Source organism: Macaca thibetana, chromosome 2, assembly GCF_024542745.1.
Source record: "Macaca thibetana thibetana isolate TM-01 chromosome 2, ASM2454274v1, whole genome shotgun sequence".
In the NCBI taxonomy this organism is placed as follows: Eukaryota; Metazoa; Chordata; class Mammalia; order Primates; family Cercopithecidae; genus Macaca; species Macaca thibetana.
Genome location: NC_065579.1, coordinates 1,087,519 through 1,101,681, shown reverse-complemented (window position 1 = coordinate 1,101,681; position 14,163 = coordinate 1,087,519). Strand labels below are relative to the sequence as shown.

The window sequence follows — 14,163 nt, the reverse complement described above, 5'->3', positions numbered from 1 at the left end:
TTCCGTGTGGTGCTCCCAGGGCGGCCTGGAGGGCTGCTTGTGGGCCTTACTCTCCTAGAGCTGTTCACCTCTTACCTGGCACTGTCAGGTTCTTGCTTCCCCTGCCCCTGGGTGGGGATGGGTGCAGGGTTGCTGCCTGCCCAGGGCCTTAGCTAGGACCCCTCTCTGCCCCAGCCCGAGGTGTGGCTCTGAGTCAGATGGTCCCAGGCCCCTGTCCCGAACCAGACTGGCTGCTCTCCTATGGGGGCAGAGGGAGTGGTGCTGGAGGTAGCTGCTGGAGGAGCCGGTTAGCCTACTCCTCATACTCAAACTCGCCTGTCAGCTTCATCCCATGCCTGTCGCGCTGCCGCCCGAACATTCATGCACCGGAAGTTCAGCTGCTGTGCCCACGGTGCCCGACGCTTCTGGAATGGCCAGAGTGGCTCTCAGTGTCTGGCTTCAGTGGAAGGAACTGTCTGTTTTAAACGCGTACACACAACACACATCTTCACCTGCTTATTTCAGGTCGACGTTTTTGAACTTGTGGTAGATGAATGGGAGAAAGGCCTTGGCATCACACAGATTGCTTTTGATCTGGTTATATCGCTTACAAGCTGTGCAACTTCCTTGGGCAGCATAGTGTCTTTAGGTTTCAGTTTCCTGGTGTGTGCGGTGGACCAGGGCTTCCCCTGCAGTGTCCTGAGTGAAGAAACCTCAGGCCCTTTGGAGCCTGGTGCCCACCTCCCAGGAGCCCAGCAGACGTTGGGGAGGAAGGGTCAGACTCTTCCCTCTGGCCCCTGAGCCCGAGATTAGCCCCCACCTTGTGCTTTGTCTAGAAGATGCAGTGTTTCTTTTTGTTTGTTTTAAGTAACAGCTTTATTGAGATATAATGACATATGGTAAACTGAGCATATTTAAAACATACAATTTAATAAGTTGTAGCCTTTGTATACACCCGTGAAACCACCCCCACCGTCAAGATAGTGAACATCCCCCTTATTCCCCAGTCCCCAAAAGTTTGCTTGTGGAATCCCTCCATCCCCCCCCTGCTGCTATCTCCTACCCCAGGTAACAGGCTGGTCTACTTTCTGTCACTGTATCTGAGTTTGCAGCATTTACTGTAAACGGAATCCCGTCTTTCATTCCCGTGTTTTGGAGTTGGTTCACATGGTTGCACATATCAACAGTTCATTGCACACGTGTGCCAGTCTGTTTACCCGTTGACCTGTTGATGGGTTTTCAGAGACTGCTGCTCTGAACTCTTTTGTTAGTCTTTGTGTGGATGTATGCTTTTATTTATCTTAGGTAAATCCCTAGGACTGGAATGGCTGGGTCATGTGGTAGGTATACATTTAACCTTTAAGAAACTGCCAGACTGTTTTCCAAAGTGGTTGTACATTTTATATACTCACCCGCTGCGTCTCAGGGTTGTGGTTTGTCCACGTCTTTGATATGCCCACACCGTCATATGGTCAGTGTCTAATTTCAGACATTCTCATGTCTGGTGGTATCTCATTATGATTTTCATTTGTGTTTCCTAATGACTCATGTTGTTAAGCATCTTCTGATGTGCTCATTTGCCATATATATGTCTTTGGTGATGTGTCTGTTCAGATTGTTTGCCCGTTTTTAATTGTGTGGGTTTTTTTCATGTTGAGTTCTGAAGAGTTCTTGATATATTCTGGATATAAGCCTTTTATCAGGTATGTGATTTGCAAATCTTTTCTTCCAGCTTGTGGCTTGTATTTTGATTCTCTTAACAATGCCTTCTAAAAAAATTATCATGATCAGTGATGCAAAATGGTGTGTTTTGAAAGGGAAGTTTTAAATTTTGATTAATTTACTAATTTATTACTTTGTGGATTGCATTTTTGGTGTCATGTCCAAGAAATCTTTGTCTGACCCAGAGTCACAACAGTTTTCCCCTGTGTTTTCTTACAGCCATTTTATAGTTTTGGGTTTTACAGTGAAATCTAGGATTCATTTGGGGCTAATTTTTGTATGTGGTACAATGTGTGAATTTAATGTCCGGTTTTTTGCATGTAGAGATCTAACTGACTTAGTAGCACCATTTGTTAAGAAGATGTGTCTCTCCACTGAATTGCCTTTGAATCTTTGTCAAAAATCAATTGTTGGCCGGGCGCGGTGGCTCAGGCCTGTAATCCCAGTGCTTTGGGAGGCCGAGGCGGGCGGATCACGAGGTCAGGAGTTCAAGGCCAATCTGGTGAACATAGTGGAACCCCATCTCTACTAAAAAATACAAAAAATTAGCCTGGCATGGTGGTGGGCACCTGTAATCAATCCCAGCTCTTTGGGAGGCTGAGGCGGGAGAATTGCTTGAACCCGGGAGGCGGAAGTTACAGTGAGCTGAGATTGCGCCACTGCACTCCAGCCTGGGCAACAGTGTGAGACTCCGTCTCAAAAAGAAAAATAAAAAAATCAATTGTTTATGTGTGTCTAATTCTGGATTCTGTTTTGTTCCATTGATCAATTGTCTGTCTTTATCCCAGTATTGCACTATCTTGATTTCTGTGGGTTTATAAACCATAGTAAGTCTTGAAATCGGGTAAGATCTCAAACTTGGTTTTGTCTTTTCAGAATTGCTTTAGCTATTCTGGGTTCTTTGTACTTCCACGTACATTTTAGAATTAGTTTGTCAATTTCTACAAAAAAGCCTGCTGGAATTTTGATTGGGATTATGATCAATTTGGGAAGAACTGATAGGTTAGCAGTATGGAGCCTTCTGACCAGTGAACAGTGTATATCTCTGTATTTATCTAGGTTTTCTTTACTGACTCTCAGCAGTGCTTTGTAGTTTTTGGTATATCAGTCTTTTCCATCTTTTATTGAACATATCCTTAAATAGTACCTATTTTTATGCTATTGCCAATGATACTGGTTTTTCTTGGTAGTATTTTTTTTTTATTTTTAAAAACTTTTAGTTTTGGTAAAATATACATAATATACTACCATTTTAACCATCTGAAATGGTGGTAAATACATCATACTGTTGCACAGCCATCCCCAGCCTCCATCTCTAGGACTTTTTTCATCTTGTGAAACTGAAACTGTACCTATTAAATGGTAACTTCCCATTCCCTTTTCTCTCAGCCCCTGAGACCAACGTTCTGCCTTCTGACTCTAAGAATTTGGCCCCTCTAGGTGCCTCATAGAAGGATAATTTTACAGTGTTTGTTCTTTTGTGACTGGCTTATTTCACTTCGGCGTAGCCTATTCAAGATTCATTTATATGGCAGCATATGTCAGAATTTTCTTCTTTTTAAAGAGTAAATCATATTCTGTTGTATGAATATACCCCTTTTTGTTTATCCATTCACTTGGATTCTTTCACCTTTTTTTTTTTTTTCTCTAAAACAGGGTCTCACTCTGTCTCCCAGGCCCGAGAGCAGTAGTGTGATCATGGCTAACTGCAGCCTCAACTTCCTGGGCTCAGGTGATCCTCCCACCTCAGCCTCCTGGGTGGCTGGGACTACAGTGTGTACCACCATGCCTGGCTAATTTTTTTTCTTTTTTTGGGGGGGAATTTTCTGTAGAGATGGGATTTTGCCATGTTGCCCAGGCTGGTCTCCAACTCCTGGCCCAAGCGGCTTTCACCTTTTGGCTCTTGTCAGTAATGCTATTATAAGATGGTACCTTTGTTTAAACTTCACTTTCCAATTGTTTGTTGCTAGTATATGTAAATACCATTGATTTTTGTATTTTGAGCTTGAATCCTGCTGTCTTGCTAAATTGACTTGTTAGTTCTAGTAAGCTTTTTTGTAACTTCCGTTGGAGTTTCTACATAGAGCACCATGTCATCTGCTAATGAACAGTTTTACTTCTTCCTTTCTGATCTTTATGCCTGTTATTTCTTTTTCTTGCCTGATTACACTGGCTGGATCCTCTGGTGTAATGTTGTTGTTGTTGTTTTGAGATGGAGTTTTGTGCTTGTTGCCCAGGCTGGACTGCAGTGGCACTATCTTAGCTCACTGCAACCTCCGCCTCCTGGGTTCAAGCGATTCTCCTGCCTCAGACTCCTGAGTAGCTGGGATTACAGGCACCCGCCATCACACCGGGCTAATTTTTGTATCTTTGGTAGAGATGGGGGTTTCACCATGTTGGCCAGGCTGGTCTCGAACTCCTGACCTCAGGTGACCTGCCCGCCTCCGCCTCCCAAAGTGCTGGGATTATGGGGGTGGGCCACCAAGCCCAGCCTCATCTAGTATAATGTTGAAGAGGAGAATATATACCTTGTTTCTGATCTTCTAGGGAATGAATGCATTTAGTCTCTCGCCATTAAGAGTGGTGCTAGCTGGCCGGGCGCGGCGGCTCACGCCTGTAATCCCAATACTTTCAGAGGCTGAGGTGTGCAGATCACGAGGTCAAGAGATCGAGACCCTCCTGGCTAACATGGTGAAACCCCGTTTCCACTAAAAATACAAAAAATTAGCCAGGCGTGGTCGTGGGTGCCTGTAGTCCCAGCTACTCGGGAGGCTGAGGCAGGAGAATTCCTTGAACCTGGGAGGCGGAGGTTGCAGTGAGCCGAGATTGCGCCACTGCATTCCGACTCTGTCTCAAAAAAAAAAAAAAAAAGTGATGTTAGCTGGCCAGGTGCGGTGGCTCACGCCTATAATCCCAGCACTTTGGGAGGCCGAGGTGGGCAGATCACCTGAGGTCACAAGTTCAAGACAAGCCTGGGCAACGTGGTGAAACCCTGTCTCTATGCAAAATACAAAAACTAGCTGGGTCCGTGGTGGTGCATGCCTGTAATCCCAGCTACTTGGGAGGCCAAGGCACAAGAATCACTTGAACTCAGGAGGTGGAGGTTGCAGTGAGCCTAGATTGTACCATTGTACTCCACTCTGGGTGACAGAGCGAAACTGTCTCACAAAACAAAACAAAAATGTGGTATTAGCTATAGATTTTTCATATCTGATCTTTACCAGGTTGCAAAAGCTCCCTTTAATTCCTACTTTGCCGAGAGGTGCTTTTTTTTTTTTTTTTGAGATAGAATCTGGCTGTCGCCCAGGCTGGAGTGCAGTGGCGCAATCTCTGCTTGCTGCAACTTCTGCCTCCCGGGTTCAAGCAATTCTCCTGCCTCAGCCTCCTGAGTAGCTGGGATGACAGGCACCTGCCACCACGCCCAGCTAACTTTTGTATTTTTAGTGGAGATGGGGTTTCACCATGTTGGCCAGGCTGGTCATGAACTCCTGACCTCAAGTGATTCGCCCACCTCGGCCTCCCACAGTGCTGGGATTACAGGCGTGAGCCATCGTGCCTGGTCCTTACTAACTCCTTACTAACTCTTAAATAGCTTTTCAGTAATCCCCTGTATTTTAGCATTGCCCTTCTGACACTCACCGCTTCTTCCAGAGGCTTCTGGGGCTGCCTGTTCCTGGGCTTTTGAGGATTCAGTGGGATCGGTTAAGCGGCTCTCACACTGGGATTTGTGATTTTCTTGGTCAGCTCTCAACTGCCACTAGCCTGTCTGCTTTCCAGCTTCCCAAGTTTTGTGGTGGTTTTTCCCTCTACCATTCTCCCCGCTCCCTAGGGGCTGGTGACGTTCAAAACATTCTTTTTTAATTGTAGGTCTGGTGAGGTTTCAGGAAGGACTGACACTGTGTGGAATCTACTGTTTTTTCCCTGGAACCCCTGTCCCTTCTTTAGCCTTCCTCCCAGAATCCATGCATTCACTCAGCGTTAGCGAATGACGTGGTATCTACTCAGCGAGTCTGATGTGGGTTAGAAGAAGTCTGCCGTGACCTCTGTGGGCCCACATCCTTGGACCAAGCAGTACAGTCCTGAATGGGCTGAATTCCAGCTCTACCTTTTACTCTCTGGGTGCTCCTGGCCGCCTCTCCAGAGCTTGTTCCCGCCTTCGTAAAATGGGGATGATCTGGGGTTGTAAGGCGGGTTTTCCGTCAGCCAGTGAAGAGTCTGTCTTAGTGGAGCTGGTGCAGGGTGTCTTCCTGAGGACCCAGGCTCTGACTTCTGCTCCCTCATATTCCCCCAGAAACTGGCATCAGGTGGGCATGTGGGGTGCATGGCGGGTGTCTAAGGAAGGCGAGAGGGGAGAGGTTTTCCCTGGTCCCTCTCCTCAGCGGCTGTACCTCCTGGGAGCCGCAGCTGGAGGTAACAACGTTGGACTCTTGTTTCTCTCTGTCTCCTGTATACTGCGTCTGCCAGTGAGGCAGGGCCTCTTCTCTGGTCCCCTGACCTTGGCAGGGCTCTTCCCCGACCCCATGGCCAGAAGAGAGTCACATTCCCCTAACATTTGCCCTCCCCTGGATGCTGAGCCTCCATTCCCGATGACAGCTTCCTAGTGCCTTGGACCAGGCAAGCCCCTTCCCCTTTGAGGGTCCCAGGCTCTTCAAGGGTCAAATGGTGAGCAGGATCCAGTGGGATTTAAGGTGTAGGATGTGAAGCCCCAGACATTTCTCTCGCTCCCAGGCTTTCCTGGGCCCTCCGGCCTGCCCTAGATGACATGTTCTGGCTCCTGGGTCTTGGTGTAGACGTGGTCCTGAGGGGGTGTGCTCCGGCCTGCCCTAGATGACATGTTCCCGGCTCCTGGGTCTTGGTGTAGACGTGGTCCTGAGGGGGTGAGCAGTGCATCTTGTAGCCTGAATGTTCAGTTCCCAGCTCTGGCATCCACTCTCCACTCCTTCTTTCCACACTTCACCTCCAGGGCCAACAATAGGCCCCTTCAGCTCTGGGCTCTTGCTTAGGGCTTGGGGGTGGGGTGAGGCCTGAGCTGGCAGCAGGCAGGATGACTAGCCGGGCAGCCTCTGCCCAGCCCTGGAAGAGATCTCTCTGGGAGTGGCTAGCTGCTGGGAGCTAGACTGCATCCTTCCCTCTGGGCCCTTGTGCCATGACGGTGCATGGGCAGGACAAACAACGAGAGGCAGCTCTCTGCAGCACTCAGTGTCCCAGCCTTGGCACCTGGGCATGCGTGGTGTGCATGGGAGTGAGACCCGGACAGCTGCAGCGATGTGTCCTCCGCCGCACACTGCTGCTGCTGTCTGTGTTGGGGAGTGACGGTGCAGGAGCACGTTAGGGCCCTGAGTGTACTGTCTCTCTGTGGGTCGGCGTTGACACCCGGTCTGCAGCTGGCGGGGCATGAAATGGTTTCACTTTCAAGACCTGGGACAGATGGGTGATCTTGTCTCCACATGTCAGTCCCACCAAGTCCGGCAGCCTCAGGTTCAGTGTGGACTGGGTCACATTGTTTAGTCAGATCCTCTCCCCTCCTCTCTCAAGTGACACTCCCTTTTGCACTGGAGTTGGAGGGGACGAGGCATAGCAGGGCCCTGTCTGGTGTGTCTGCCTCTGCTTCGGTGCTCTGCCCTCCCACCCTGTCACTTGCCTGTTCCCCTCCTCTCTCTCGGTGAGCTGGGATCCTGACAGACCCAGGCCTCCTTCCCATCACCCTGTGTGGCAGCCTGCGCCCCGGCACCCACTTCGCAGTCCAGTGAGAAGGCACCTTCCTTAAGACCAGTGTCAGGCCCTCCCTCTGCCTGAGGGGCTGCCTGAGTTGTCTCTGGTTCTGAGATGGCTTTGGGAGACTGAGTCGCTGGGTGCGTCTGGGGTCGCAGTGGCTGTGACGGCATTGACAGCCCCTCTTCCCAGGAAGGTGCTGGCTTCTCTGGATTAGAAATCATGGGGGGAGGCAAAGCCAGGGCTGGGAGAGGGCAGCCAGGCTTGTTGCTGGCACCCACTGGAAAGCAGCCAGGCAGCAGCTCACGGGGAAGCAGCGGCCCCCTTTCTCCCGTGTTCTCACACAGACACAGCCAGGGCTCCTGCCAGGTTCTCCCTTCAGGATGACAGATGTGGAAAGATGGTTCCCTTACGATGTACAAACCACAGCAGAGGTATACACAGGGCTCCTTCAGCACAATTGTGTGCTGATACAAAGAGTTATGGGAATAGTGACCCTTTAAGGATAGGAACATGATGGATAATTTAAACTTTTTAAAATTCTTGGCCAGGCACGGTGGCTCACGCGTATAATCTCAGCACTGTGGGAGGCCGAGGTGGGTGGATCATGAGGTCAGGAGATCGAGACCATCCTGGCCAACATGATGAAACCCTGTCTCTACTAAAAACACAAAAATTAGCTGGGCGTGGTGGTGTGTGCCTGTAATCCCAGCTACTCGGGAGGCTGAGGCAGGAGAATCACTTGAACCCAGGAGGTGGAGGTTGCAGTGAGCCGAGATCGTGCCCCTGCACTCAGCCTGGGCAACAGAGCAGGAGTCTTTCTCAAAAAAAAAGAAAAAAAATCCTTGTGCCTATTTTTCACATATATTATGGTGTAGTTTTACTACTCATGTTTCAAGCATCCCTCCAACAAAACAGCAGAGATAACCATTTGGGGCTAGAAAATGGGAATTTACAGAGGAGATGGCATTGGCTTGGGTCTTGAGGAGTTTGTGGGAGTTTGTCATGTAGACAAAGAATAGAAGTGTCACAGACAAAAAATAGCTCAGACATTAAAATTGTTTTTGTTATTTATTTATTTATTGAGACGGAGTCTCTCTGTCGCCCAGGCTGGAGTGCAGTGGCACAATCTTGGCTCACTGCAGCCTCCGCCTCCTGGGTTCAAGCGATTCTCCTGCCTCAGCCTCCCGAGTAGCTGGGATCACAGGTGTACGCCACCATGCTCAGCTAATTTTTATGTTTTTTGGTAGAGACAGGGTTTCACCATGTTGGTCAGGCTGGTCTCGAACTCCTGACCTCAGGTGATCCGCCGGCCTCGGCCTCCCAAAGTGCTGGGATTACAGGCGTGAGCCACCGGGCCCAGCCGGAGACATTGAAATCAAAGGGCATCCGGACATGGTTCCTGGTGCCTGTCATCCCGGATACTCAGGAGGCTGAGGTAGGAGGGTCACTTGAGCCAAGGAATTCAAAGTTAAAATGAGCCGTGGTCACACCACTGCACTCCAGCCTGGGCAACAGAGCAAGACCCAGTCTCTTAAAAACAAAAAACAGGAAGAACCCCAGAGTATGTCTAGGGAAGGGCAAACACTTGGCTTGGCTGGGACATAGAGACATTTGAAGGGAATGCTGAGAGAGAGAGGTGGGGAAATGGGCGAGGAGTGGAGCCCAGAGGGCCTGTGTGCCAGCAGGGGACTGGGCTCTTGAGGACTTAGCGAAGGGCCTGCGTGCCAGCCGGGGAAGGACGACAGGCCTGTGCTCAGACCACAGTAACAGTAGGCAGCCAGGTGCTGTGCTGGGGGTGCTACTCATTATGTCCTTGACTCTTCATGACAGTTGTATGAAGGAGATTCCGTTTATGCCCACTTTACAGATGTGGAAACTGGAAACTGAGGCTTACAGGTTATTTGCTCAAAAGTTGCCCAACTAGAACAGGATGGAGTCAGGGTTTCAGCCCCCGTCTGCCTGACTCCTGATCTCATTGTTACTGTTGGGAGGAATTCTGAGGCCACCTGACTGGTGTGCCTGGCGGAGAAGGTGGAGGAAGGAGGAGTCTTGGTCGGGGGTCCGTGGTGGGGTGTGCTTTCTACCTTGGGTGGCTGGTGTTGGCTTGTGATGTTTTCAGCAGGATACAGGAGCGTAGCAGCAGAGTTGAAGGGGTGATGCGGAGCCCAGTTTGGATATGCAGTGTGTGGTACCTGTGCAGCCTTCTGGCGGAGCTGCCCTGTAAGTGTGTGGAAATGTGGGTCTGGAGCCACAGGAATTCAGGAATGGAGGCAGCACATGGTGGTAACAGGAGCCCCTGGAGGCGGAGGTGACCCCAGGAAGCAGAGCATCAGTGGAGAATATAAGGAAACATGAGTTCAAAAGTCTTAGGAAATCCCAGCAGTTAAGAAGCAGGGGGTGGGGCGGGAAGGCGCAGTGGCTCGTGCCTGTAATCCCAGCACTTTGAGAGACCAAGGCTGGCAGAATGCTTGAGCCCAGGAGTTTGAGACCAACCTGGGCAACATGATGAAACCTCATCTCTACAAAAACTACAGAAATTAGCTGGGTGTCATAGTGCACGCCTGTAATCCCAGCTACTCAGGAGATGGAGGGCAGGAGGATTGCTTGAGCCTGGGAGGCAGAGGTTGCAGTGAACCAAGATCACACCACTGTACTCCAGTCTGGGGGCAGAGTGAGACCCCATCTCAAACAACCAACCAAAAAACACGTGGGGGAGAAGAGGCTGCAGGGCCAGACCATGGACCAGCACCGCCAGCAGACACAGCCTTGCCTGCCCTCAGGACCTCAGCTGCCAGGCTCTCCTGGGAGGGAGTGGGCCCCCGTGTTCTGGAGATGGAGAGAGTATGGACAGTCACGGTGTGTGTCTGAATCACTCCCTTTTCTTCCTTGGGCCCTGGCCAGCCTCCTCCCCAGACCAGTGTGATGTCAGGCCCAGCTGACCTGAAGGTGCGGGGTTGCCTGGTGCAGCTCCCTCTGGGATGAGGTTCCGAGGGCACCCAGCCTGGCCTTGGGCCAGAAGCTTGGGCTCTGCGCACAGAGGGGTGAGTTAAGGCTGACTAAACTTGGTGGGGCTGACATGTGGAAGCAAGATAATCCTCTGGCCCTGGAGGAGCTGTAAGCCCCCCTCTCCTCTCCAGTGTTCTTTTTTCCTTCAGGGCCTGGAGAAGAGGGAGGTGGAGGTGGGAGAGGGCCAGCTGGGAGGTAGGGTTGGCCTATATTCCTGAGAATACGGTAGATTGTTTTGGAAAAATCCTCTTGGCCGGAAATTGCCTGTCATGTCTGCGCCCTGGTGTGGATTTGTCACTTCGCATGCAGTTGGGGAGGCTGGAGAGGGGAATGGACAGCGGAGCTGGGCTGGGTTCCAGCCTCTTGTTTCCTTTAGCTCTGCAGAGTGGAGATGTAAAGGGACAAGTGAAGGGCAGGGGGGTGTACACGGCGGGGGCGGGGGGGGATTCTCGACATCCTAGAAGTAGTTTGGATCCTGTGGATGTCTTACAATAGGATGGTACTAGGACGCAAGAGATGTCAGGGGGAGGTGAGGCAGGGAGAAAGCGGGAAAGGGCAGTGGTTTGGATCAGATCCTTTATCCAGCCAGGGCAAGAAGGGAGGGGCCTGGTATTTTCTGCCTTGCCTTCTACAACCTCCCGGCTCTGGGGTCTTGCCGCTACTCCCAAGACTAGTGTGTGCCTGTAGCTGCGGCAGGATGCCGAGGAACTTCTGTACAGCATAGAATCAGGCGTCCGGGGCCTCGCCGGCAGTCATCCACCTACCCTGCTGTGCTCGGGCTGGGGAAGGGACTGTGTGAGGAGACGGGGCCCTGGGGGAGCCTCACCTAGTGCCCTCCCAGGGTCTGGCCCAGCCTTGACGCTGCGTGGGGAGGAGAGGTCGCAGCATCTGTCTGTCCTCTGCCCCAGCCCAGGGAGGTGCCCTGAGCTCAGCCCTAAATACCCGGTACTGGCGAGTCAGTGGCTGCTTCAGATGCCACCGGAATGAGAAGTGATGCCTTGGGCCCCAGGGGAGAGGAAGAGCTTCTGCCCTGGGACTTCCTGTGCCGGCGATGGCCTCGCGCCAGGGCTGGGCGCGGCACCCCCGCGTGGGCCCGTGTTGGGGCGGCTTTTCAGCGGGAGTCCGGGCCCTCGTGTCACTGCTCTGAAGTCAGGGAGGCAGCGCGGTCCTCGGCCGGCCCAGCGCACAGCGCTGCGGGAGGGGCGCGTGGTGGGAGGGGCTTGTTGCGGAGGGGCGCGTGGCGGGAGGGGCGCGTGGCGGGAGGGGCGCGTGGCGGGAGGGGCGCGTGGCGGGAGGGGCGCGAGCTGGCTCGGCCGCGGGGGGCCGGGGCGGGGCGTGGCCTGCGCGGAGGCGGTGCTGGGAGGCGCGGGGCGGGCGGAGCGCGGGGCCGAGCCGCGGGGCAGGTGGGCGCCGGGCAGGCTGGGGGTGGGTGGGCTGCAGGCCCCGGCATGTCTAGGGGGAGGGTCTCAGGTGGAGTCGGACGGAGGCCTCTGCTGTGGGCTTCTGAGATGGCCCCCTGTGAATACCGGGGCCTCGTGAATCCCCAAGGCCGCAGTCGGTGGCTCCGGGGCCCTGGAGGCGGCCGAGGGCGGAGTGGAGCCGGTTCCGCGGCCGGGAAGGCAGAGCCCCAGCTCGGTGGGGTCAGCCCGGGGCTGGCACAGCTGGTCCACGCAGAGGGCGGGGGCAGCGCCGCGGAGAGGAGGGACGGAGCTGGGACGGGCTGCGGGGGGAATGGCCGCAGGCCCGCGGCAGGAGGGGCGACCACCCGGTGGCGGATGAGGCGGTGGGGGGCGGGGGCCACAGGCTGGAGCCTCCCCCGGGCTGAGACGCAGCAGCGGCCCTGCGCTCCTTCTGGAGGATGCTCGAAGCCCGGCCCCCCAGGACGCAGGGCAGTGACGCTGCGGGGCCGCTGCGGGGCGGGGGCTGCGGGCACCGCTGCTCTCCCTGACCGCAGCCACCGGGGTTTGGGCTCCATGGGGGAGAGAGCTGCTTACCAGCGCCTGGCTGGGGGCGAGGAGGGACCGCAGGTAATGGGAAGGCCAGAGGGCAGCCGGATACCTGGGCGCAGACCCCTCGGTCTGCTGTGAGCCGGGCCCAGCCCTGCCCTCTGCGGCAGCCTCAGGAGTGGGGGTACCCGCTCCCGGGCCCGGGGACACAGGGCGGAGTGTTTGTGCGGGTGTGGCGGGGGCGACAGTGATGTTGGCATCTGTCTCCGTGTGCATGGGTCCCCTGGGACCCAAAAAGCTGCCCGTTGGGCTTTCTTCTATGCCCCAAGGGAGTCCAGGAAGCACTGCTAGGATTGGGGTTCAGTCCTTTAGGAGAACGGAGTCTGTGTGTCCTGGACATTCCCATTTTCCAGCCTTTTGAATATGAATATCAAGCCAGATGTGCTTGTTTGCTTCCGAAAACGCGGTCACTGTATTGATGGACGAGGCAGCTTCCCTTCCCCTTGGAGAGAAGGCACTTCCTCCCGCGGCCGGCGGAGGGCAGCAGCTGGCAGGAGAAAGGGGGACTCGGCAGGAGCGTTGGGGCTTAAGGTCGGGCATTTTCCTGGGCGAGGAGAAAGGGGGCCAGGCCGGGCGCGGTGGCTCACGCCTGTCATCTCAGCACTTTGCGAGGCCGAGGCGGGCAGATCACCTGAGGCCAGGACGCTGAGGTCAGGAGTTCGAGACCAGCCTGGCCAACAAGGCGAAAAAAAAAAAAAATTAACTGGACGTGGTGGCAGGTGCCTGTAATCCCAGCTACTGGGGAGGCTGAGGCAGGTCAATCACTTGAAGCCAGGATGGCGCCACTGCACTCCAGCCTGGGCGACAGAGCAAGACTCTCAAAAAGGGGGAGGGGGAACGGTCAAAGTATGACCCCACATACTTTGCTTCTTCCCGCATCTGGATTACTGGTCCAGTTATAGGTCTTGTTCTTACGGGGCATCCAAGGAAGGGAGGGTCAGGCATGGCATTCTGGTGACTTTGAGACACATATTTCTGGGGACAGCTAGAGTGTTTAATCTAGCCATTCTGATCCAGCAGACTCATTTTGAAGTAGAGGGAATAACCCTGCTTAAATTCTTCCCCAGTCCCTGGTCCCCAGTCCCTGGGTCTCCTTCCAGGTGTGTTTGGTGCCAGGGTAGGCTGTAGGCTTCTCTGATGCAAGGGCATAGTCAGCCAAGGTTTGGGAAAAAGTCAGCTCCAGTGTATCATAGGCCTGACCTTGTCCATCTGACCTCAGCCCCCACTCAGTGCACACCTGCCATCTCCACAAGCTTTGTGGGGTGGATGGCAGGGGGATGAGGAAGAGGGACTGAAGCTGGGGGTGTCCTCCTCCCCACCTCCTGGAGTTAGACCAGGAAATGGCTGTCCCTTTCGGCATCATTAGGGAGGCCAAGCGCTGGGAGAGGCCCTGGGAAGGGAGCCTGGGATGCTGATCCCCAAAGCCCTGTTCCTCAGCTGCCCACCCCTCCAGCCAGCTGGGGCTCCTTGAGCTGGTGGCCAGCTGGACAGGGACAAGAGAGCAGTGTGCAAGAAACAGGGCTCCCTAGGCATGGCTCAGCAGGGAGGGGGGTTCCTGGGGAGCTGGAGAGGGCTTCCTGCAGCTGTCAGGTGTGTCTGGGGGCCGTGGCGAGGGGGGTGTAAGAGCAGCTGGCACCCTTCGAGGAGGGCCAGGGAGAGCATTTGTCAGTTCTGGAAACACGGGGGCCCCACGGGGGCTTGATGGAGCGTCTCTAGGCTCCTTACTCTGAGGCTG

The 14,163-nt window shown here is 53.9% G+C and overlaps 1 protein-coding gene across 15 annotated transcripts in view; it reads left to right on the top strand.

Moving 5' to 3' along the window:
* Positions 1-14,163, top strand: part of TNK2 (tyrosine kinase non receptor 2) — a 47,520-nt gene that overhangs the window by 1,490 nt on the left and 31,867 nt on the right. For 5 of the 15 annotated variants that reach the window (XM_050776330.1, XM_050776245.1, XM_050776285.1 and 2 more), the window contains exon 1: positions 12,246-12,449. The exons of 5 other annotated variants lie outside the window; for them this stretch is intronic. In XM_050776330.1, coding sequence (XP_050632287.1) covers positions 12,396-12,449 — 54 coding nt within the window. In that variant the 5' untranslated portion in view covers positions 12,246-12,395. Of the gene's footprint in view, positions 1-11,769; positions 11,826-12,245; positions 12,450-14,163 lie in introns of those variants that run through there. 5 more of the 15 variants (XM_050776359.1, XM_050776311.1, XM_050776346.1 and 2 more) reach the window with 2 other exon arrangements.